Consider the following 26582-nt stretch of genomic DNA (forward strand, 5'->3'; position numbering starts at 1 on the left):
CCAAGGGTGGGGAGAAAATCCCGATGGCAGCCCCCAAGTCCAGCCGCCGCAACAGCACTTTGGCTGCACGTCTAGTCCTAGCAGGGCAGGTCCAGTTAGATGCCTGGGATTTCCCACTGAAAGCCTTCCCGGAAATTCTTTCTTCATCATTTCTCACCCCTGGGGTAATTGCGAAAGGCAGCGGGGGACCTCCCTCTCTCCATAAGAAGCAGGAGGGCAGCGGGGCTCCGGCACAGAGCAGCCGACGCTCCGGACCCTCCCCTCGTAGGGGCTGGCCTAGCCAGCTGCAAACAGCAGCAGCGGCGGCGGCGGCGGCGGCGGAAGCTGCTGCAACAAAGTTACAAACTTGGAAGCCCGGCTTTTCGCAGGTAGGACACTACTGCAGCGGTCTCTATTTGGGTGGCAGCTTCACCCTGCGTCCCTCATCTCATCCTCGCTTCCACCAAGTCCTGCCTCCCTTTACTCATTTTCCTCGTCTGAGTCCTCCAAATTCCCATTTCCATGCTCTTCGAGGATAGGGTTTACAAAGTTGCTGACCAGCGAATCCATGCGCCTCTGCTGGAAACAATGCGCAGTCAGGCATATCTTACAGTTGGTTCACACAGCGCGCACTGCCTCCTTACTCCCTGGGTGGAGATGGATTGGGCAGGCAAGGTATAACCGTTTGGTTCTCTAGGTGCGGCACATTCTCATCTAGGGGCAAATAGCTCTTGAGTCTGGCATGATCCATGAGGAAGAACAGGATTTCGGAGTTAGAGAACTTGGGGAGTGGAGGGATTAGCGGACGAACTTGTGTGACCTTGCACAAATTACTTCTCTGGACCTCAATCAGTTCACTCTTCTATAAAATGTTAGGGGAGGGAGTGGGGAGTCAGACTTGATCGCCGATGAGTTTATCTAGTTTTCTGATCCTATATCCCATCCGGGAGGGAATGCAGTGAATCCCCATAAGAATTCAGGAAACTGAGTCTTAAAACCCAGGGCATGACTTAACCTCAACAGAACATTTTGACTAAGATCCGGTGCAGCCAGTGGAGAGTTTATCTTTGATCTTAATTTAAATTGATTCGCTAAGATCCCTGGTTGACTTTCCCCAAGAGAAATAAGGTAGATGTTTAGTATGATAAGCAGTAGTTTTATTTTTCTATTAATCCAGGGTCAGAAATGACATTGACAGTAGAAATAGAATTTTCCCTGGGTTGCAAAGTAGGAGCTGCCTTCTGAGAAAAGCATATGACTCAAGTCCGTTTGCAAGTAAAAATATACTGTATATATACTTAATATACTTCCATGGCTGAGTGATTCCATTTTCATAACAATAGTTTCCATTTTACAGGGGATTTATATGTTATATGTAAATATATAAGATATATCTATATATGACTGTTGGAGGAAGGGGGACCCATTCCCCCAAGAGTATCTTAGAGGTGTATCACATTTATCATTCACAGAATACTTCTAGCTTTCAAAACCATTCTTCAGCCTTGATATGTGAGTTTCCAAACCCCTCTAAATGGCAGTGATATAAATGTCACTCACATGAAAGAACATTTTTTTTCCTGTTACAGTCGTTGTAATTTTATAAAATGGCACATTTATTTGAAGCTGTAACTTTTTTGAGATATGGCCTTTTGCAAGCTCCCAAGTTTTCCTGAAAGCAATCATTTAGACATGTGGGAAGCCAGTCCCCAAGAAGGAAATGCACCTGCCCAGCAAGCATGCCCACCATAGGAAACAGGACAGAAGGGCTTCATGCCATTTAGACTGTGTAACAAATGGCGGGCACATAGGGGTAATGGAGCATGGCGCCTTTCCGGATTGCCAACTTTTAGTCTTCCCAAGGGTGACGGTCAGCATTTTGGGAGGTAATCACCAAATATTCCCTCCCAGTTACATGTGTTCAGTGCCTGACAGCAAACTTCTAGATTTCTGCTTAAAACCAAACTGAACTCTTCAGATGATTTAGATACACCACTCAGCTCAATAATCATTGAAATCCTGTGATCTCCAAGGCATGTATGTGAGAGGCAGCTTGGCCTTGTGGATAGAGAAAGAACCAGCCTTGGGGTCAGGAAAACCTATTTTCTCGTTGCTTCTTTGACAAATATCAGTCTGTAACTTCGTTCTGGAATTCATGGTCTCAGTGCCCCAGGCAAGTTTCTTAAGACTATTGTAAACTGCCAAGCAGGTGCCAAAGGGCTTTGAAAGGGAGTTTCCTCACTTACATACCAATGAAATCACACACACACACACACAATAAGTAAAAGGAAGACACTGGAGAGCTAAAGATATAAAAAAGGAATCAGTCTCTGCCCTCAAAGAACTGAGATTTACTAAGAAGATACAGCCTTTACTTAAGTAGATTCAAAGGAAGATTTGTGTGTATTGGCTAGGTGAGATGGTCAATAAAGGTTTTGTGATGGAAGGTACCTAAGCTTGCTTTGGGAAGGCTAGGGAGGTTGGTGAGCTGGAGTTGAAGCAGGAATTTATGAAGTTTGTATTTATAGGCTCATAATATTCCAGGTCTAGAGCTGGAAGGTACCTCAGAAGCCAGCGAGTTCAATCCCGTCATTTTACAGATGATTATGGTGAAGTCCAAGAAGACTGTGACCTTCCTCAAGGTCACAGGGTTAGGAGGTGGTTGAGCTGTGGAATTGTTAGGATGGCATATGAAAACCCAGTTTCTCTCATTCTAGAACTGCACTTTCCAGTCTATGGCTTCCATTTTGTGCCTTCCTGAAAACAGCTAGAAGGCAATGTCATAGTTTTTAGAGACCTCGAGAGGTCACTGACTCTATTCCTTGGTCTCCCAAAGATCTATACTTAAAACCATCCTGGACTGGTGTCAACAATCCTTTAAAAAAAAATCTGCTGAGTAAACAAATTCATAAACCCCGACAAGAATAAATGGCAGTTTTTTTTTATCATTTACATTATCAAATTCTCCTCATTTCATTTCAGTCTTAACCAGTTGCTGTTTAAGGTCATTTCCCTTTGTATTATCTTTGGGAGAATGAAGTATCCTAAGCTACTGCCTCCATCTTGCTTTTGCTCTCCCTCCCTATTTCTGTTGTCTTCCCCTGTTAGGCAATAAATTTCCCCTTTAACCAATCAATAAGTATTTAATAATACCTACTATGTGTCAGATACCGGGCTAGGCACAGGAAATACAAGTACAAAGAATGAAACGCAATGAGCTTATATTGGGGGTGACCTCAACAAGCACATATAAGGGAGGAGAGGAGAAAGGAAGGAATAAGCGTTTATATAGTACCTACTATGGGCACTGTGCTAGGCACTTTTTACAAATATTATTTCATCTTAAAAGTATAGCATAAATTAAAAAGTTAATAAATACATAGATGTATATAAAGAGTAGATGAATACAAGGTCACTAAGAAGCATTTCAGAAGATGGTATCTGAGTTCCACTGTAATATATTCATTGTTGTAATCTGTGCAATAATCTTTTCTTATGGAAGACTTCCTTGGGATCCACTCTGCTTCTACACCTTGGATTGTGCTGCTCAGAGTGAGATCACTCACTAAACAATGACTCTTGCGTACTATTTTATCCTACCTCAGAGGCTGAGAATGTGTCTGTGGATAATGAAGTTGTGAATTCACAGACACTTTAAATAGCTTGGATTTGATTTAATTTGGCATACATTTATTGTTTTTATAATGTGCCAGGCATACAAGACAGAAATAAAACCAATCCTGCCCTTTGGTAGATTACATTCTTTTTTTCTTTTTTTTTGGGGGGGGGAGGGTGCAGAATCTACATAATTAAGTAAATACAACATGCACAAAGTAATACAAAGTAATTTCAAAACAAGACTGTGCTAATAACAAGAGAGTCAAGAAAGGCTACATGTGGGAGGCAGCACCTGAACTGTGCTGGGCTTTGAAAGAAGCTTTGGGCTTTGGTCTAAGACAGAAGGCCAAATGACATCCTTCTATGAATAACCTGCTGGCCTTATTAATACAATCATTAAATTACCTAGAAACTGTCTCTCAAAACTTTCTCATTCTAACACTTATGACTATGCACAAAGGGATCAGAGTCTTTTCATTCAAGATTCTTAACAAGGATCTCCCCTCAATTGGGCCCATGTGGAGAGTTTCTCCACAAAGAGAATTCTCTGTTAGGACTCTTGCTGTGACCTCACTCTCCTTTTTGCCAGTAAGTAAATTTTATCTGGGTAAAAGTGTATCTGTTTTTAGTGTTTGTGCTGCTGCTTTTTTTCTAATTTTCACTCTCACAGGGAGGTAACTGTCAGGTAGATGCCTGAAAAAGATCCTAGCTAGATGAAGATGAAAGAGAGAAAACCTGTGTACACAGTAAAGGGCCACCTGGGAAATTCAGGGAAATTGAACTTATTAAACCAATAGCTAGTGAGCCCCCAAAACACTTACAACATATTCTGAATTTCTTGCAGGACTAGGGTTTCGAATAGTGAAATCTGGGCCAATACTCTGTGAGAGAGTCTTGAAAGCTACAATCCTTCCTTTCAAGCTTTTGGGGCTACATATAAATTAAACTGTGTGTGTGTGAATGTGTGTGAAAGGAACTCTTTAAGTAAAGGTGTAGAGGTGTATAAGACTGCCCAAGAGGCCTTGAGGACCTATTCTTAGCATTTTCAGGCAGAAGTGTGTCAAAAGTATTTTTGCTGTCAGCTAAAGTGAGTAAATTAAGTGAGATATTAAAGCAAGGAAAGAAAGTCGTTTTTAATCTCAACTTTTTGCTTTCTAGGTCACTAAGGCTCTGTTCCATTTGTCTCTGTGTCCGTCTGTGTGAGGTTTTCTAAGATTAGCTTGTTAAGTAGGAGAACTGAAAAAGAAAGGTGAGAATCTCCCAGGAGTTAGTTTTGGAGGGGGAATCAGGGAAAGGGTTTTCTCTCTGAGCACTTCTGTAAGTAAAAGGCCCAGTTTTTACCAAGGGGGTCCAGAACTAGAGCCTACAGGGGGCTGATGAAAGTTACCTTTGATTTTTTAATGGGCAAGTGAGGTGAAATTCAAATTCATCTAAAATGAAACTAAATAAGCCACAAAAGGGATTTTTTTTTTTGCTTTGCCCAAAGAAGGGAAGACAAAAGGAAATGCCAGTGCCAGATGTGGCAGCTCAAGCCCTTTCTGAAGACTGTCCAGTTTAACCACAGTGCTGGTGACCAGGTATTTTGGGATGTTCCAAGAAGTTCCAAGGCTCAGTATGACTTCATGAACTATTTGCTATTCAAAAATAAGATTGCAGCTCTGATCCAAGTGGGAGAGTTTATCCCCAACGCTCCACTTGGTCAAGATGTCCCCATTGCAAGGAGGTAATAATGTGAAGCTTATTTGAGCCAGATTCCCCACGGTGCTGTGCGCAGTGAAAATTGTGTAACATGATCCAGGAAAACCCCACAGGAGGAAGAGACCACTTGCTGCTTTGACTGTTTTCCATCCCAGACAGGGAAATTTCCAAACCAATGACAAAATCTAGGTACCTCTACAAGCATGGAGCTCTTCCAAGGAGAGAGACTATAAGATAATGAGGTCAACTGCAGGAAAATATCATTTAGTTGAGTGAATAGGCTAAAAGAGAAAATCATTTCCATCAGGGACAAGTGGGAAATAAAAAATACAAAAACAAAAACCCAACTACACCCATCAGATAATGGACTCTACCATAATTTAATGTTCTCATTTCCTGAGCATGTGTTTTTAGCTAAAAGGCAACCTCCCTCCCCCATAAGGTTGGCATCCTCAAGATGACTGTTGGAAAGAAAAAATGGAACCTCTGTACAAAAAAACAAACAAATCTCTTTGACTACTATCTTTTTTTCATTATATGATTCAGAAAAGGTCTGGAGAAGAGATAACCAGCAGAAATGCAGTAAATGGCAAGCCCTGGTAATTCTTGGATGACCTGTATATATATGGATTAACTAGGCCTGTGTGTGCCACAGAATGACACAAATCAGCAATTGCATTTTGGGATGTTTATACCAGCCAGAAGGAGGAACACTGTGCCTTCTTTTATACTATATAAAATGGATGTCTGCAGGTATTACTACTATGCAAACAAGTGGAAAGAAACCAGTCTTATTTGTTTGCAAGTCAGTGATTTGGGGATAAATGAAAGTGAAAAATCCTGCCTCAAGGCAATGATACTGCTTGGGTTTAAATCCTATTGACATTATGTGATGTGAAAAGTTGTCAGAGCCCAAAGAGACCATAGAAGTGGAAGGAAGACCCATATGTACAAAAATGTTTATAGCAGCTCTTTTTGTGGTGGCAAAGCATTGGAAATTAAGGGAGTGCCCATCAATTGGGGAATGGCTGAACAAGTTGTGGTATATGCATGTTATGGAACACTATTGTGCAATAAGAAACTAGGAGCAGACGGTCTTCATATTTACCTGGAGAGGCTTATACGAACTGATGCTGAGTGAGAAGAGTAGAACCAGGAGAAATTTGTACCCAATTACAGACACAACGTATGTGTGATGACCAGCTTTGATAGACTGGACTCTTCTCAGCAATGCAGTGATATAAGTCAATCCCAAAAGACTCATGATGGAGGGAAATGTGTGCATCCAGAGAAAGAACTAGAAAGAACTGAGTTTATATCCAGGTGAAAGCAAAATACCTGACCTTTTTCCTTTTCTTGTTTGGTTTTATGTCCTCTTTACCATTTTTCATTCCATCTGATACAATCCATCTTTATAGCCTGAATAATGTATAATGTGAAAGTATATACAGATCCTATACTTGACTATATGCCACCATGGGGGGAGGGCAGGGAGGGGGACAAAATGTGAAACTCAAGGAATTGTGGAATTGAATCCTGTAAACTAAAAGGAAACAAATAAATTAATTTTTAAAAAAAGTTGTCAGAGGCCCAAAGGTCAGAACCCTGTTACTGCTACTTATTTCAGTTAAAGTTTTATCCTGCTTTCCTGTCCATAGAGGATGAGTACATGGAATTACTGACCGAACTTAACAAAGGCACTTGAAGTCAGACAGTACTCATGTGGGCAGTTACAATGGTATCCCCTTGAGATATTTTTTCTCTTGTATATGTGGCTTGCAGATGCCCTCAATTCATACCAGAGGCAGTTGATGGCATAGTAAATCAAGCTATGACCTAGAATCAGGAAGATCTGAGTTCAAATGTGACCTCACATACTTACTAGCTGTGTGACCCTGAGCAAGTCATTTAACCTGTTTGCTATCGTTTCCTCAACTGAAAAATGGGGATAATAGTATCACTTACCTCCCAGGGTTGTTGTGAGGATCAATGAGATGATAATATTTGCAAAGTACATGGCACACAGTAGGTACTATAACTTATTCCCTTATTCTTTTTTTCCTCACTAGGAGTTGGGAGAGGGCAGAAAGTCTGGGTGTGGGAATGGAGAGGAGAAAGCATTAGTTGTAAGAGTTGGTAGAGAGGGCGGCCAGGTAGCACAGCGAGTAAGAGCACCGGCTCCAGTGTTGAGAAGACCTGGAGATCGAATCCTGGGCTCAGACACTTAGCACCCACCCAGAAACACCTGGCCATGTAACCTTGAGCAAGTTACTTAACCCCAATTGCTTAGGGGCGGCCAGGTGGCTCAGCGAGTAAGAGCACCGGCTCCAGTGTCGGGATGACCTGGATCAAATCTGGGCTCAGATACTCAGCACCACACCCAGAAATAATAACTGGCCGTGTAACCTTGAGCAGGTTACTTAACCCCGATTGCTTAAAAAAAAAAAAAAAAAAAGAGTTGGTAGAGAGAGTTTAGTGATAAAGGCAGCGAACATTTATTAAACACCTACTAGATGCTAGGTACTGTGACAAGTGCTGGAAAAAGTATTCTGCTCTCCTCCAGTTCTCCAAAGTTATCTAACCTCTGGGTCACTTTTAATAGAAGTTTGTTGGGGTCACCAGCCTTACTAGGTGCCAGCCTTAGGAAAACACATCCCAGAGCAGTTCTCTCAAGGTAAATGCCTGTTTGTGGCATGTAAAGTCCAAGAGGGCAGGACCTCTCTCGTTTTTTGTATTTTCTTTTTTTTTTTGGAGGGGGGAAGGTAGGGCAATTGGGGTTAAGTGACTTGCCCAAGGTCACAGGGCTAGTTTTGTGTTAAGTGTCTGAGGCTGGATTTGAACTCAGGACCTCCTGACTCCAGGGCTGGTGCTCTATTCACTGTGCCACCTAGCTGCCCTCTCATTTTTGTATTTTCATATCTAGCACAGTGCCTGGTGCATAATAAATGCTTATTAAGCGAGTAGCTGATTGGTCCTAAAGGGGTATAACAGTTGTGACCTACCTAGTTACACCAAGAAGAGACTCAGACTATCTTCCTAACATTTTCTTGGCTCCACTGATGTTTACTGGTTGAAGAAGCCCCCAGGTGCCAACCCAAGCACCCTATAGTTCATGCCTTCCATGCTTTCAGAATGTTTACAGGCGGAGACCTGCAAAAAGGTCAGCAAGACCAATACACATGCCTTAAAGAAGATGGGAAAGCCCTTGTCAGCTCCTGCTCCACACTACCTGGTTTCCATTTACAGATCTGGAGCTGAGTTTACAAAACATATTTGCCGAATGAGTGGTTCAATGCAGCAGCCCTCTCCCTAAGGATGAAGTTAGGGGCACAGCCTCACTGCATGGAGGGATGCCCAGTTTCCTCAACAGGGAGAGTGGAGAATCAATTCCAATCTCTATTTGTCTAGCACATTAAAATTTATCTATCAGTTTTAAATTAATTTCATTATCAATGGCTGTTTACAGCTTAGACTATGAGGATTCTTGGATGTTAGCTGAAAAACTGGATCCAAACTGAAAGTCTTATAAAATGATGCCAAGTGGAGATACGATGGTATAATGAGGAAAGTCCTGGATTTGGGCTTTCAGCTTGGCTCTTATCTTTGCCACTTGCTACCCATGTGATCATCAGCAAATCTGAACCCCTGTTTCCTCCCCTCAAAATTAGACTGGATAGAGCACCGGCCCTAATCAAGAGGACCTGGATTCAAATCTGGACTCACACACTTAACACTTATTAGCCATGTGACCTTGGGCAAGTCATTTAACTCCAATTGCCCTACCTTCCACCCTCCATAAAGCAAAAAATAAAAAAAACATTAAAAGACTAGACTGGACAGTCTTTTCCAAATCCTACAATCCCTTATTTAACATCTTTAACTCAGTTTCTGGAGAGAAAAAACACAACTGGGAAATGTACAATAAACACTAATGAGGCCATTAAGGATTTTTGCCAACTTGCCAGTGAAGGTGCTGTCCATTTCAGATGACAAACTGAGTTACCACCAGGAAGGCATACTCTTTCAACCTGTTTAGTGCTGGACTGAGGGCAAACTGTACATAGACTCACCTTATCCTTTTAGTCAACAAAGCCCCCTATGATTGTGAGATGTTTGATTGGGGTAAGGAATGGGATCTGTGATAAAATGGATGTTTTCCCCCCTCAAAGCAAAGACAATTGAGGCATACAGAGATGGATCCATGACCATCCCCCTCATTAACCTTATGCTCTAGCTGACTGAACCAACCAGCCTAGACTGTAAATAAATGAAATTATATGATAAAAACTTGGTCAGTGAATCACAAGACAGTCTTAATTTATCTCAGCAAATGTAGCTGAGATCTAAATAACTGTGGCAACATGCATTCACAAGAACTGACGGGAAACTAGGAATATTATATTTCAAGGGATACACCACAAATAAATCATGAATCAGTTAAAGTGTGAATAATATGGCCAACAAGAAGCCAATGTTACTGTGATCTTCACTTACATCCTTATAGGGAAGGGGAAAGAAGAGTATTAACAGAAAGTCTCCAATTGCATTGAGTACCGTTTTTATTGTTCAGTCAACTTATCAGTCGTGTCTGACTCTTTGTGACCCCTATTTGGGATTTTCTTGGCAAAGATACTGGAGTGGTTAGCCATTTCCTTCTCCAGCTCATTTTATAAATAAGGAAACTGAGGCAAAGAGGGTTAAGTGGCTTGTCCAGGGTCACACGGCCAGATTTGAACTCAGGAAGATAAATCTTCCTGACTCCAGGCCTGGCATTGTATCCACTGGGCCACCTACCTGGCCAATGAGTACCATAGGTGCCAACAAGTCACTTGAAAGTCTTTACCCCAGGCCTCTCTAGCACTTGAAGGATATGTCTAACTTTGTCCATATGGCTTCAGTAAATTGTGTTACATCCTTATATTCTTTTATCTCTTTCTTTCATTTTCTTTCTTAACAATAAATTGCCAATCAATTAGGTTCCCACATGGTAGACACAATTTGGGTTACCAGAATGGCTGATAGGACTAAGTAGCTGCTTGGCCATCAGGTTCTCACAAGTTCATTGAATTGGTTAAATGAACTATCCATAGATAGATTTCCTATCTTATGGTCATTGGTAACCTTGGTAGTTCTTTTTTCTTTAAAAAAAAAAAAGTCAGGAGACTGGATACCAGGATCATATTTTATTTTACTACTGACTTGTTCTAAATTATTTAACCTAAATGGAATGAGAGGCAGCATGAATTCATGGTTAACACAAGTCTGGAAAATAGAATGTGGTATATGACCTTGAGCAAGATTTTAATCTCTTTGCCCCAACTCCCCCATCTCCCTGTGCACCTGTAAAATTCCTCCTGTAAAGTAAATGTGTTCCTAAGAAACTGCATAATCAGAATTATTTTTTCCCATTGGCTTACATTATCATTTCAGAAATGTTTTAACCTCATTTCTGCTTGATCTTCAAAAGGAATAAATGATCTGTAAACAGTACCCAAATGCATTAAGGAAGCTTTTATTTAAGAAACCCTGATGTAAGTCTCTCTCCTTCTAAAGTAAACTATTTTTCTAAAATAATATAGTCAGAGTCTAATTTAGCATACATATAAATCAGGAATTTTTTTGTACATTGGATTTTCTTTAAGTAAGGCATCATGCCACATCTGATCTCAGAAATAATTAGAAAATTATGCATTAACTTCACTAATTTGAAGTTGCCTTTGCCCATTAAGATTTTTGAACAGAAGGACACTAGGACATAATGCAATCTGAATACTTTTTAATTGTCCATCCGGGCTTCTTTTGTTAAGTCTCACCTTCTATAGAAAGTCTTTCCCAACCCCTCTTAATTCCAGCATCTTCTCTCTTAATTATTTCCTTTTTATCCTGTGTATAGTTTGCTTTGTATAGATTTGTTTGCATGTTGCCCTCATTAGAATGTAAGCTGCTTGAAGGCAAGAGACAGTGTGTGATACATAGTAGGTACTTAAAACACATTTATTGATTTGGGGGTAACAGTAGATCTTGCCCCAAACAAAGGGACTATCGGCATATTCAGTAATTGGGATGTTTTAATTTTCTGTTGTAAACTGTTACCACTGGATGCGTCTGAAGTCAGATCTCTTAACATTCATTTGTGCCTATCAGTAAAGGTCTTGTGTTTGAACTTCCCAAATTTCGCATTTCCTAGGAGAACAAGAAATTCACTGAATACAGGAGTCCTTAATGAATTGCAAAGATCCATATGTTCAAGTTTAAAAAACAATGAGTTTCTTTTTTTCCTGCTTTTCCCACTGTTACTTAAATGGGTTGTTATAAAGACAAGTGCCTGGAATTTTAAGAGGCCTGACATCAAGGCAGAACTTTCATCTGCCCTCTTTCCTTATGATAAAAGGAAACGTCTGATTGATGACATGTACACATTACAATGGGCTAGGAAGGCATCAAGGGCTTTGCAGTCTAAATTCAAAGGGAATTTCTTTTGTTCAGTTGTTTCAGTCATGTCCAACTTTTCATGACCCTATTCGGCAAAAATACTGGAGTAGTTTGCTGTTTCCTTCTCCAGCTCATTTTACAGATGAGGAATCTGAGGCAAACAGGGCTAAGTGACTGATCCAGAGTCACACAGCTAGTAAATGTCTGAGATTAGATTTTAACTCAGGTCTCCTTGACTCCAGGCCTGGCACTCATCTATTGTGCTAAGTAGCTGCCCCAGAAGGGATAATAAAACATAAAGAAGAATAAAGAATCCCTTTTTTTTTTCCAATCATAAGTAAAGTACATTCATTTGTTCAATCATAGAACACAAAAAGGTCAAAAGTTCCCCACCCCTGGATCACAATTGAATCTACCCCAGAGTTACAACAAGCTTAAGCACAGCACTTAATACCCAAATGGAGGTCTTTTCTTCATCTTGACAAGAGGCAAGTTCTCAGCAATCTTTGTTCCTAGGGAGACAAAGCTTAGCAAGGCCAAAGATACATTGCCAGTCTCTTCATTAATTCATCCTCTGTCTGCAGAACAGTCCTAGGACCCCTGAAAACATTAGCAAAACCCTCTCCCAGGATTTCTGTAAACATACAACAAGAAAATCCTTCTTCAGGGCTTCGGAACCAACAGCAAGGTTCCAAGAATTCTGCAACAACAGCACTGCCCTTCACCAGTGGACAGTATTCACTCTCTGTCTGCAGGACAGTCTCAGGAGCTCTGAACCAACAGCTAGGTTCAGAACTTCTGCAACAACAGGACTGTCTTTCACCAGTGGACAAATCTGGCAAAACAACATCAAAACAGACAGACAAAGTACCAGCAAAACAGCCATGTCTCCTCAGTCCTTGGCAGCTTCGGGGGCAGGTCTCAAAAGTCCAGGGCAATTCAAAGTGGCCCTCAGCAATCCTCTCAGTCTCTCTCTGCCTCCACAAGTGCTGCTTCCAAAAAGTTCTTCTGCCTCTCTCTTGTGTCTCTCCAAATCTACGTCACCAGCTCCTCCCAGTTCAGGACTCTCTCTTCACGTCAACAAGTCCATCCCACAGGTGGGATTAACAAGCTCTGGGTTTTAACAAAATCAAATTGAAAACCAAGCCAATACAGGGGGATCTTTATATTCTATTACTATCACATCCAGTGAATAAAGCACTAGCCCTGGAGTCAGAAAGACCTGAGTTCAAATTTGGCCTCAGACACTTGACACTTACTAGCCATGTGACCTTGGGCTAGTCACTTAACCCCAATTGCCCTGCCTTCCCCCATCCAAAAAAATTTTTTTTAATCCCCAAAAACCTTTGCTACAGAGGCTTGAGGAAAAGAAACTAGAGGAGAAAACTCCTAAAGAAGGAGGATGTGGAAAATTTGTCATTCTCTATATGGTTGCAAGAAGGATGATACAATGAAAACACAAGTTTAATGAAACCAGAAACAGAAAGCTTACATATTGTAAATACGACAAATTATTAACAGATTATTCCAGGAGAGGAGACTGAAAATCTAGCTTCCTTGCAAAACTGGAAAGCAGCAGGGCCAGCTAACATCCATAATTATTGGCACCAGAGTTTCACAGTAGCACAAGAATTACTAGCAAAGCATTTTATCAGCTTCCTCCCAGAAACAAGTCCATTTTTGTGACACCACCTATCTAATAACAAAATAGAAGAATATTATCACTCCCTCCCAATATAAGCCAATTACATGTTTATCTGTCTTATACAAAACATTCACAGCCTGCACCTGTCTCTCTCACACACACACACACACACACACACATCTAAAAGTACATACAAGAAAACAATGGTGTTGGTAATGGTGCAAAAAAAAAAAAAAGGTTTGCTAAAAACATCCCAGGAGGATAAAGAGCCACTTATTGATTCAGGTTTTATTGAACAAGCTGCCTGAAAGCATTGTAACATTTACATTACCCATGCTGAGATGCTGAGTACTGCAAAGCCTTTGACTCACTTCTGAACTCATGGCTCGTTAACATACTACAAATATATAAAATGGGACTCAAATATTTTGACAAAGCTGGAGTATAGATGTTCACAATGAAAACTGTTCTATCACACATGCCACCAACACAAACTATGGTGAGAACTGATAAAGTGTGTGTGTGTGTGTGTGTGTGTGAGAGAGAGAGAGAGAGAGAGAGAGACAGAGAGAGAGAGAGAGAGAGAGGCAGAGACAGACAGATGAAGGTTAAGCACATTACAATTCTGTTTAACCCAAGAAGTTCTGTTTAACCTTAAAGACTTAACCTTAAGTCAAAATAGTTTATTAATAACTTGATTCACATGAATGACATGAAGCTCTATGGATCCACTTAAAAACATTCATCTTATGGAATCTGTCTCAAAAGATCTCATAATGTTATCTGGGGCTTGAAAAGTTTAATATTCTTAAGGTGTGCCAGGAAAAGATAAGGCTGAAATCTTCAAATTGGGAAATAAAATTGAAGCACAGGATCAAAGACCATGGTCTCTTCTAGGCAAGACACATCAAGGCTAAAGTTATCAAAGAGAAAGTTAAGACTGGGCACATTAAGAAACTTAATGTCATTCTAAAATCAAAATTTAATGGGAAGAACATGTTTAAAGCAATTAGCACCTATGTAATACAAGTCTTAATATATAATTTTGGAACTGCAAAAATAGAACATAACATATTTGGAAGGCAATCTAACAAATCTACACAATATTAATGAAACATATGGCCATAACCTTAAAGCAATTATACAAAAATTAGCCCCTAATTGACAAACAAGGAGGAAGAGGACTGATGGACATTCTCTAAGCACATGATAAATATACAGCAAATCTACAGAAACTTTTGGTACAAGTATGCATCGACTTGTTGAACAATTGTGAAAGCTGACAATAGCTCTGGATTTGTCAAATGTGACAGAGTGGTTTGCCTCTCTCTACATGCAGCCTATGAGATAACAAAGATTTCAGAATGGAATCAAAAAGACTCATGGGCAACATCCATATGAACTCAATCAACACTTTGTTGACTAAGATGCTTCAAATGGCTGAGTCACACGGATTTGTCTATGGAAATCAACTTATGATGGATATCCAGGACTAGGCCATTGCCACTAAAATATTAAAGAAAGGTTTTTCTCAAATTTTAGTGATCAATGCAGATTATGCAAAAAAAAAAAAAGGCTAGAAACTGTGCCACACATCACTTCAAGCTATGAAAGTTTATCACCCACCTAATATCTAGCAAGATGTCCCTGTGCTTAGAATGATAGATTAGAAGCTATTTTTCATGTCCTAACAAATTACAAATCCCCATACTATAAAAAGATTTCAAAGTATCCTCAAGAACTTTACTGATAAACTCTACTTATCATCTACCAAATTATGGCCCACAACTGTCCAGACATAATATTTATCCACAAAACTTAAGAACAGTATTTTTATTATATATCACCATACCAAATATTCATAATCTCCAAACTGCAAAGAAAACAATCTTTCCAAATACAGAGACAGCAAAAGGATGCGACATTTTCATGTCTGCTACAAGAGTTTTCAAAGGACATTTTCAGGGGACCTACAAAAGGTGAGCTTGTAGATCAGTACTTTTGTATTCAACTACAAAAAGCAGTCATTTTATCTAGCTGTGTAATATTCTGCAAAACATTAAATATAAACGAATAACAGCAAGTGATTTATTTCAGAATGACTTCTATTGAACCTCATTAGAGAAAAAGGGAAGGGGGATTATTTATGATCATTCTCCTCATTATACATTTATGTAGTTTTTAAAGTTTTCAGGGTACTTCACATTAATTTTGTTAATATGAGATTCACAACAACCTTATGCAATAGAAACTACAGGTATTATCCCTATTTGACAGATGAGAAAACTGATATTAAGTGACTTACCTAAGGTCACATAGCTAATTGTGTACCAAAGTGGGATTCAAACTCTCGTCTTTACTCTATGTCCAGAACTCTCCATATATATTGGCCAAAGGCTTTGGCAATGTTAAAACTTGGGTTAGGCAAGCTTCCTAGGGCACAATGCAAAACTTGGGTTGGTGAGGTTGAAGGGAAAATGAGGGTCACTATTTAATTGTTGTTTAATCTTTTCACTTGTGTCTGACTCTTCATGACCTCATTTGAGGTTTTCTTGGCAAAGATACTGGAAAGGTTTGCCATTTCTTTCTCCAGACACTAATACTACCCCTTAAATTAAAAAAAAAAAAACAGGTCAGAAAATTCCCCTCTCTATAGTGGCTATTTATTTTGTAATAAGTATAGTTGCATTTGTTAAAGAGAAGTCTCAAAGATTCATATAGACAGTACCAAATTTGGAAGGTATGTGTTTGAGGGATGGGGAAAAGGAAGTGGTTCCATTTTTGAGCCTTGCCTAGAGCACAGAAATTACCCTGACCCTGGCTGTCGAGAACCTATATTAGTTACAAATTCTACCCCAAGTTCATAAGCGCCTTGAAAAGCCTACCCACAATTCTACTGTCATCCTGAACCAGGAAAGCTCAAAATTTCTAAACTGAAACCAGTTTTGACCAAATTTGTCCTCCCACTATCTGAATTTTTATGAATATTTTTGACCTTGTAGAACCCTTAAAAGGGTGTTAGGGAGTCTAGGGACCCTCAGACCAAACTTTGAGAGCTGTTCATAAAGTAGTTTAAGGTTTTCAAAAGACTTTACATAAAATAATATATTAGCACAATCAATTCCTTAATTATAGAACTGAACATAAAATAAAAGGGTCATAGGATTTTAAATCTCTGGTTAATTTGAATATTTATAATACTCAGAATAGCTTAGTCGTTCATAGTTACTCTTTAAACAATATTGCTGTTTCTTTATCCAATGTCCTGTGGCATTTAAAAAGGTTTCAGAGACAGAATTTCTGGATAATTTAATCATTTTATCAATAATGCCAGCATTTTAATAAAAGAATAGTCATTTGGCCATCTCTCTCTTAAACCAAAGACCCCTCATGGCAGTGAGCTCAGAGTTTATATGCCCTTTGAAAAGCAGGTGTCATTGAGGGTGTAAATTAACTCTGATTTGTTAACAATTAATAAGAGAATGAATATTACAGTGAGGGGGTGGGTTATATTACTCAGAGGGTCTTGAGGTATTCTACTTGGATCACCCAAATCTCAGTCAAAGGGACTTAATCAATTTCTGTATCACCAGTCTGACCAAAGAGAGAATCAACACTTCCTAAAGCTGTCTGAGCAAACACAAAAGAGCAGGAATGCACCCATTAGCCCCAGTTTAGAATTTCTTTTACTGTCTTTGATTGATTTTAAGTCCTTAAGAGAGATTCTCCACCGTCGCTGGTTTCTAGATGAGGAAGTAGAAAAGGGGGAAAACCTTGGTCCTTTTACAATAACTAGTTATTAATATCAAAGAGAATCCTGTTTTTCTAAAATCACCTCTTCATCATTTCTTATAGCACTGCAGAAGTCTATCACAAACATAGGCCACAACTCGTTTAGCCATTTCCCCAATGAATGGATATTCCCCTCAATATCCACTTCTTTGGCACCACAAAGAAAACTGATATAAATATTTTAGAACACAGGTTCTTTTCCTCACTGAGAATCTTCAAGCAAAGGCTGAAATGACCACTCGTTGAATGTGTTGTGAAATATTCTTGTTAAGGTCTAAGTCACAATGACTTTGGATGGCCCTACCACTGCAGAGATACTAGGATTCTGTGAACCACCCTGGGCCTCAGTTTCCTCATTTATAAAATAAAGAAGTTGACTTATGTGGTCTGTAGCTTTAAATGCAATCATATGGAACATCTGAAATAACAGCAAATAAACAGGTCTGCCAACAAATGTTTCACCATATAGATAAATTCATAGGTCTCTGGATAAATATTTTTGACTCAACTTGAGAATTCTTCAGTGGAAGGAACTTCCTTTACAAACTCAGATTAGCCTGTCCTTGGCAATTTGATTGCCTCAGGTCCTGAGAGGTGGAGACAATCTACAAACATTAAGCAGTTATTTTTTGCCTGAAAATGTGCTAAGCACTGGAGATTACAGAGACAAAAGAGTCCCTGCCCTCAAATAATTTCCATTCTAAAGGGACAGTGACTCAGAAAAAAACTAGGCTCCTTAAAAGAGTTGTTGTAAGTGGAAGGTAATCTCTAAGGGGAGCTGGGAAGAGCAAGAATGGCATCTTGCTGAAGATGAGAATTGAGCTGAGTCTTAAAGGAAGCTGGAGAGTCTAAGAAGGAAAGGTGAGGCAAGCGGAGGATTCCAGACATGGGGGAGAGACACTGGGAAGGCACGGATATTGAGTAGGCCAATGTAACTGGATCATATGGGGCCTGGAGGGGAGTAGCATGTAAGAAGGCTAGAAAAGGGAGGAAGGGGCCAAGCTATGAAAAAAGAGGCCAGGGTCACATCGCCAGTACATGGCAAAATCGGGACTGGAACCCAAAACGGCTTCCCAGTTTCCAGTCCAGCTCTCTAACAATTTGCTTCTTAAATAGTATTGTTGTGTTTCCGATATCATTGATCATATTCACTGCTTACCTATTTCACTGGATTTATAAATCTCAATCAATATTTATAGCAGATTTGGAAAGGCTTTGGGACATATAATGCGTATTTGTGTATGTATGTATACATGATGGGGGACAGGATCCCAATAGGTTCAGCAGGAATTCTGATCTTATCCAAGACCAGAAAACCTTCAATATCGTCTGGAAAGAATTCAAGGTCTCAGGCTTAACTGGAGTGAGAGTTGTAGAAGTTTATTGTTACGCTTCTATGAGAAGCGGGCAAGAGTCCTTTAGGGGACCTGCAAGTGAGAGGGGTACATGCTTTTACCTTTAAAGGGTAGGGCTGCCATTGTCAGGGCTGACCAGACGGGAGGGGCCTCAGTGCATAGACCAAGGTCAGAGCTGACCCAGAGGAGCATGTGAATAGATAGTTTAGGTAAGATTTGAGCCAGGAGGAAGGAGACCCGAGGCAAGGATAAAGGAGGGTGTGGGCCAGGCCCAGAAGAAATGAAGAGATTAAGTAAGAACAAAGGGGTCACTGGGTGTTGCCTAGATGGAGTGTGGGAGAGGGAGAAGGGGCAGAGCTCAAGGATGGGAAAGGACAAATTGCAGTTACAAAGTCACCGACTGGTTTTACAAGTTGGTTTCACAAATTGACATAGACCCCAGGTACCCCATCATACACACACACACAAACATACTTGCATATACACAGAGAGAGATATGGGCTATACCAAAAGTCTTAGTGCAGTTTTGAGCTTTTAATAGCTTGAAACAGTACGAAGATTTGGGACTCAATCCCTCTGTAATTATCTTCCATTGAAATGTATACATCATGTTTAATTTTTTATATTTTTGTTTCTTCCATTATAATGGGTGCTCAAGGGTAAGGGACAGTGTTATTGTCTTTCTCAGTATCCCCATCATTTAATTTTTTTTTTTTGAGGGAGAAGGCAAGGCAATTGGGGTTGTGACTTGGCCAATGTTACAAAGTGTGTCAACTATCTGAACTCACATTTGAACTCAGGACCCCCTGACTCCAGGGCCAGTGCTCTCTATTCACTGCACTACCTGGCTGCCCCAGTCCCTAGCATTTAGCACAAACCTTGGCACCTAGCAACAATAAATATTTGTTGACTTAATATCATACTTAACTTATTCTCTCTCAACCTCTCTTCATTCATATATATTTTGTTGATGTTGTTCAGCCATTTCAATTATGTCTAACTCTTTCTAACCCTATTTGGGGTTTTCTTGACAAAGATCCTGGAGTAGTTTGTCATTTCTTTCTCCAGTTTATTTTACAGATGAGGAAACTGAGGCAAACAGGGTTAAGTGACTTTAAGTGTATGTGTATTCAAATACATATTTGAATATATATGGTATGTATGTTTTATGTATATAGTATACATTATATATAATATGTATATATAACACGTGTGTATATACAGACACATATTGTAGGTATATGTGCAGTGTGTATATGTTTTGCATATACACGTGTGCATATGTGTGTACATGCATCATGTGTGTCTTGTGTGTGCACATAAGTACATGTCTGGAATACCATTTCCTGGGAGGAATCAGTGAGTTTTATAGATTTCTAATTGTCTGAAAATTCACATTTTGCTGTTATTTGTGCTTTTATATTGCAGTTATGGAGAAATCCTCCTTAGAGGAGACTTCTTTTGCCATGAACATGAATTCTTCCCACAAGCAAGAGACAGTGTGTGTGTTTGGAACAGGAGACTTTGGACGATCGCTAGGCAATAAGATGTTCCAATGTGGCTACTCTGTGGTCTTTGGAAGCCGAAACCCTGGACTCTTTGGTCTGCACCCCAAAGGAATTGAAGTCTTGAGCTATGCAGAAGCTGCCCAGAAGTCTGATCTCATAATCATAGCAATTCACAGAGAACATTATAATTTTCTTACAGAGTTAGCTGAGGAACTCCAAGGAAAAATATTGGTGGACATCAGCAACAACCTTAAAATTAATCAATATCCTGAATCCAATGCAGAATATCTTGCTGAACTGGTTCCAGGAGCCAAAATCGTGAAAGCATTTAACACCATCTCAGCCTGGGCTCTCCAATCAGGCAACCTGGATGCAAGCAGGCAGGTAAGATGTAAATGACAAATCTGCTATCAAATAGAAAGAGGAATATTTTATTTTTTTAAAGTAACCACAATTTAAACTCTTATCAAGAAAATATGGTGCATATATATGATATGTAGCTGGGCTTCCGGAAGGAAAAAAAAAACAGCTTTTGAATGGGCAAAATAGAGGCCACAAAATCCATACATTAAAGCTCTTGCATTTTGCTCTTGGGAGACTCCCTTAAAACCTCATGTGGCGCCCCTTTACACTTACATCACATCACACCCACTTATAGGAAGCTTGCCTACTGGGTTTCATTTCCCACAGCAGCAAATTAAAAGGGAGAAAAAATACTGCTAGAGAGGCTGATGATGATAACTACATAGTTCTTTAAGCTTTGCAAAGCACATTACAAATATTATCTCATCTGATTCTCACAACAACCCTGGAAGGTAGGTGCTGTTTATTATCCCCATTTTACAGATGAGGAAACTGAGGCACACCATGGTTAAGTGACTTGCCCAGGGTCTTACAGCTAGGGATCTTCAGATTTGAACTATTTGGATTTGAACTTCATGTCAGGTATGAGAAAAAGTATAGAACCTATGAACAGTTTAAGTAGAGAGACTGATGGTCTGATATTGAGGAAACAGACTGTAAAAATCACACGCCTTCACAGGATCGCAGATTGAGAGCTGGAAGGGGATTGAGAGGTCATTTAGTCAAAACCCTTCATTTTTCAGATGAAGAAACTGAGGCCTGGAGAAGTTGAATTTGCCTAAGGTCAGAGAGAGTAAGTGGTAGAAATGGTATTTGCACACAGATGGGTCATCTGACTCCAAGAGGGCAGTGGATAGATCTGTAACCCAGAAAACCTGAGTGAAAATCCAGCCTCAGACACTTCCTAGATGTGTGATCTTGGGCCAGTCATTTAACCTCTTTCTGCCTCAGTTTCCTCAACTGTAAAAGGGTGATTATAATAAATAGCACCTGCCTTCTAGTGTAATTGGGAAGATCCAATAAGACAGTTGTCAGGTTTGTCAAGAACTTAACATAGTGTTTTTCTTTCCTTCCTTCAAAATCCAACACCATCTCCACTGCAGCTCGCTGCCTAAAAATACAGCAATCTAGAGACGATTTCACAGAAGCCAATAGCACTCTCCACTCCCAACAGTTCCAGAGGCATCACAGTATAGAACAATTCAGCTGATTCCAACAAGCATTGATTAAATATAGACTGTGTGCAAATCACTGTTCTATTGGGGGTCAGCAAACTATAGGCCCCAGGTCAAATCCAGCCTGTTCCCTGTTTTTTGTCTAACCCAAGAATGATTAGCTCTAATTTAGATGCTAGACATTTTTAGTTTTGTTATTTTAACAATATTTTATTTTTCCAAATTACTTGTAAAAACAATTTTTGATGGAGTTGGGTTGTTTTGGGTTTTTTTTTTAGAGCAATTCTCCCCCTCTCAAGAAGACTTTCTCTTTGTAGTCAAGAAAAGGTTAAATGGCTTGCCAGTTAAGAAAATAAGGGAAAATATCAGCCACTTTGGAAAATTTTCCCAAATGGTTAAAATCAAACATTTGGGTGCTTTAAAGGAATAAACAAACTGCCAGTTATCCAAAACACTTGGCTCTCCAAAAGGATTTATTGCCTGAAGTTTTAATACATTTTTAAAGCAGTCCGAAAAGTTATTATATCTAGTGAAAATTGATTTAAAATGATGCATCTTTAAATAGGATAGGTTAGAAATCAAGAGATACAAAGGAAAATAAAATGTAAAAGCCCCCAGGAAACAAATCCAGAAAATGGATGAAGCTTGTTTGCCAAGGAGGTTCTTTGGAGCATAGAAAAATACATCTGTTCTTATTGAACATTTCATTCTGGTGACAGAGAGTAGATCATATACTTTTTCTCACACCTGACATGAAGGACAGTCTCATCTGTAAAAACAATCCCCTTTTCTCCCTGCCCACACCTTGAACTGGCCTTTTAAGTTAAGTGGGACCCCATGATCTACACAAAGTAACGGTCAGTTATTATAAAAAAGGCAGGAATGGAAGTGGGGGGAGCCATGTAGAACTATGCAGGTGTATTAGTAGGGCTAACCTGTTCATGGCTAGGGTGACTCAGGTTTAGTAACAACAGAATAATGTTACCTGAAGTTGCCTACCATTCACAATACCTTCCTTCTCTTAATCACACACACACACACACACACACACACACACACACACACATTTTAAAGAAGTATTTTACCTTGGGTTACTGCACCAAAATATGTCAAATTCAAAATATGTCAAAGGGATTCACACTAGATTATTAATTTTTCTAGTAGCTTTTTGGGAAATTACCAAGGACTTTGAATTCTAAAGGGCATCATTTTTATATAGGATCTTAATGTCTAGTCTTGGACAGCAAGCAGATAACATTCTGAACATTGTTTCATGCAGGTATTTGTCTGTGGAGATGACAAGGAATCTAAGCAGAGGGTGATGGATGTCAGCCGTACCCTTGGTCTTACTCCAATGGATCAAGGCTCTCTCAAGGCAGCCAAAGAGATTGAAAACTACCCCCTGAAGCTCTTTCCAATGTGGAAGTTCCCTCTCTACCTCTCTGCTGCCTTATGTATTTTCTATTTTGTTTACTGTGTGTTAAGAGAAGTCATCTACCCCTATGTTCGTGAAGAGAAAAACAACACATTTTTCTTGGCCATTTCTATTCCAAATCGTATCTTCCCAGGGTTGGCTCTCAATCTTCTTGCCCTGGTTTACCTCCCTGGGATCATTGCTTCCATCCTGCAGTTGTATCGAGGTACCAAATACAGCCGTTTCCCAAACTGGCTTGACCACTGGATGCGTTGCAGAAAACAGCTTGGACTTGTGGCATTGGCCTTTGCCTTCCTCCACGTCATGTACACGCTTGTGATACCCATCCGCTATTATGTGAGATGGAAGTTGAACAGCAGAGTGATTAATCAGGTAAAGCTATACTTCATTTGTGTAATTATTTAAAAACCATAGGTCCTGCTCTGTTTCTAGCAACCCCTCTTATAAGCCTATGCATTGACAAATGGTAACCAGACTCAGAAAACCTGGCAGCTTTTAGAGTAGGATTCTCAGGCAGAAAGACAGAATTCCATCCTCCCTAGGCCACTTACTCACCATGTGAAGTTCAGCAAGTTGATAGTTCGGTGCCTTGCTTTCCTAACCTGTGAAATCAATTAATAATACTTGCACCACCTATTTCTGAGGATCAAATGAGTAAATTTAAGGGAAAGTTCTTTGAAACCATAAAGCGCTATATAAATGCAAGTCACTGTTATTTAATTAACCTAGCCAGGACTCAGATACTTTTCTGGATGAGATTATCCCTCCTCTAACCTCTCACCACAGTCTATACCCTCTCCTCCCTTCTCCCTTATTCTCTCACTCACCTTTCTTTCCTCTACCTTTCCAGCCAGGGGCTGAACTAGGGTCAGATTGGTATCTGGGGAGAAGAGAACCAAATGGCAATCACTTGAGCACTGAGTCACTCGTAACTTGAAATAACAATTTCAAGAGAATGGTGGGTACAGGAGTCTGATTATTAGGGGTTGAAGGAAGAGCAGGTAATGAACAAGTAGAAATATTTGACATAAGTAACTTTCTTTTCCCCAAAAAAAGATGAATGCTAAGGAGAGGAGAGATGAATAAGTAGCTGAATAGATGGGTCTTTTAACAACTGAGCTCGTTTTTAGGAAGATGGGGAAGAGCCAGTGGTATTCCTATGAATAAATGAATAAACATTTTATTAAATGTGTACTTTGTGCCAGTGACTGTGCGAAATGTTGGGAATATGAATAAAAAGTAAAATGAAGAAATCTCTGCTCTCAAGTAACATCCTATTGATGGAACATAATAGTTGTGACTTGTATAGTGTTTTATGGACTGCAAAGAAGTTTCCACATTATCTCACTTTATTCTCCCTCACCTGGGAGGCAGGTGCTCTTACTATCCCTACTGAGAAAACAGATGCAGACTGAGATTAAGTGACTTCCCTGGGGTCAGAGGTCACATTAGAACTCAGGTCTTCTGGACTCCCAGTCCAGCACTCTGTCCACTGCACAGGAAGGTAATGGACACTTGAGTGTTCTTCTGGAGGGGATTAGGAGATTCAGAACAAAGGCACAGGCAGGTAGAGTGGTCAGTGTTAGTGACAAACAAAGATACCTCTTCTGTGACCAGAGGGAAGGAAGAGTGAGTGGGAGATAATGGGGAGAATTTTAAGGAAGGGAAACAGCTCAAATGCAATGGCCTCCATCTTTTCAATTCAGACCATCTCATGAGTGCAGTGGCTGTGGTTGAGGTGTAAGAGAAGATAAGCCACTTCAGTAGTCACTGTAGGGGAATAAAAGGGGGGTTGATAAAAATAGACTTGGATTGCTCAGTAGCAACAGGGCCTAAGTCAAGCTACGTGAACAAGACTTTGTAGTGGAAAATCACAGCTCAAATTTGTGACTGTCTCCTTATTATAATAAGAACATTCAAACAGGCAAATCATTTTCATATTATCTGTGGAAGCTATGAAGACTTTTGATTCATATTTTTCTTCTTCTGTAAGGCCTAATAATGTTTTTAATGAGTTAGAAAAGCTTTAGAATCACCTTAAAAGAATAAACCCTTCAAAACTATATATCATCAAAAGCAAGACAACTCCTACAATCTGTCATTTTAAAACTTCTTATTTTTTTTTTTAGATAAAAACCAATAAGACTGATCCTTTTAACACGACCAATGCCTGGCTCAGTGATTTTTACGTAGCCCTGGGCATACTGGGATTTTTTTTATTTGTTCTTTTGGGAATCACTTCCTTGCCATCAATCAGCAACACAGTCAACTGGAGAGAGTTTCGATTTGTCCAGGTAAGGACTTCCAGATATGCCTTCCCTTTTTTTTATTCCTTTGAAATAAGTTATTAATCATACTGAAGAAAGAAGTTAGGTTCTGACTCTGAAACCCTACCCAGTATAAAGCAACACTCAGAAATGTTTGTTGATAACAAATAACCCTGTTAGCATTCATGTCAATACGGATGGTATTTCATGTGTATCACTGTGTTTCTTCCATACAGTCCAAACTCGGTTATTTGACACTGATCTTGTGTACAGCACACACACTTGTGTATGGTAGGGACAGATTCCTCAGCTCTTCAATTCTCAGATGGTATCTCCCTTCTGTCTACGTGCTAAGTCTCATCATCCCCTGTACGGTGTTGGTCCTGAAGTTCATCCTGATAATGCCATGTTTCGACCAGCCACTTACACAGATCCGGCAAGGCTGGGAAAGAAAATCGAGGGTATCTACAAAGGCCCAGTTAGGAAATGGCAACGCTGAAGTGTGAAGCAGAGGACAACCAGTTCATCGCGTCCTTATTACTGGGACTTCCCAGCAATGGACTTGAATGTCTACTGTACAGCATGCTTTTTTTCCCTAAACCTTCCTCCTCTTCCTCTCTCCAGAGTATAAAGATCAGGCAGGGGAGGACTTTCTGCTGGGTAGGCTCCAAGAAACCACTGATCATTTGGAAGAAGAGACACATTCCTCCTTCACTTCACCTTTGATGCCAGGATATATAAGTAATGTGAATTCTCTCTCTCTCTCTCTCTCTCTCTCTCTCTCTCTCTCTCTCTGTGACCCTACTTACCTCATTACTCCAATGGTTCCATGATTTCAATAAGCAAATGGGTGATCCCTCTATTGACCCACAGTGACCTCTACTCTCTCTATTCCACCCACCCCCAACACCTTGATGGTCTTCATAAGTTGCTATAGGAAAAAAAAACAACTCAACAATATGTAACAATCAGTCTCTGGCATTGATTATCCTCTTATCTAGGCTAGTCCTCATACAATTCTACTCACTGTCTATGACCAAGTTCCTACTAATTTGATTGAACCTGCCAAAACTTACACCCTGGTCTGGCTTAGCTTTTTAGAACCTAAAATGAGTGTTAGGCAACACTGAAGAAAAGCCTTTATAGGAAACAGATTGCCTGGTTTATATATTACAGATTGCCTGGTTTATATATTATTTTATAGGGAGAAACAAATCTACTGTTACATAAGGGGCTGGAAGCAGAAAATTCCCACCATCTTCCCTCCCCCCCACCAAAAAAAAAATAGAAATGAGAGAGATGGAGCCAGATAAAT

General features: G+C 39.9%; 1 protein-coding gene across 1 annotated transcript; it reads left to right on the forward strand.

Annotated features, from left to right (window-relative positions):
• The first annotated feature begins 211 nt into the window (after positions 1-211).
• On the forward strand, positions 212-26439 carry STEAP4 (STEAP4 metalloreductase). Its single transcript, XM_069086213.1, has 5 exons — positions 212-368; positions 19948-20411; positions 22845-23372; positions 25130-25294; positions 25504-26439. Exons 2-5 carry the CDS (start codon positions 19950-19952, stop codon positions 25771-25773), a joined length of 1425 nt encoding a protein of 474 aa, XP_068942314.1. The 5' UTR covers positions 212-368; positions 19948-19949; the 3' UTR covers positions 25774-26439.
• Positions 26440-26582: the final 143 nt, after the last annotated feature.

This window comes from Petaurus breviceps, unplaced genomic scaffold (genome assembly GCF_028583685.1).
Source record: "Petaurus breviceps papuanus isolate PSGF00001 unplaced genomic scaffold, PetGlider_PUasm1.0 178, whole genome shotgun sequence".
In the NCBI taxonomy this organism is placed as follows: domain Eukaryota; kingdom Metazoa; phylum Chordata; class Mammalia; order Diprotodontia; family Petauridae; genus Petaurus; species Petaurus breviceps.

Coding starts and splice junctions, on each gene's coding strand:
- STEAP4 (XM_069086213.1), top strand. CDS start 19,950: ATGGAGAAATCCTCCTTAGAGGAGACTTCTTTTGCCATGAACATGAAT. Junction 20,412..22,844: donor ACCTGGATGCAAGCAGGCAG/GTAAGATGTAAA, acceptor TGTTTCATGCAG/GTATTTGTCTGTGGAGATGA. Junction 23,373..25,129: donor ACAGCAGAGTGATTAATCAG/GTAAAGCTATAC, acceptor TTTTTTTTTTAG/ATAAAAACCAATAAGACTGA.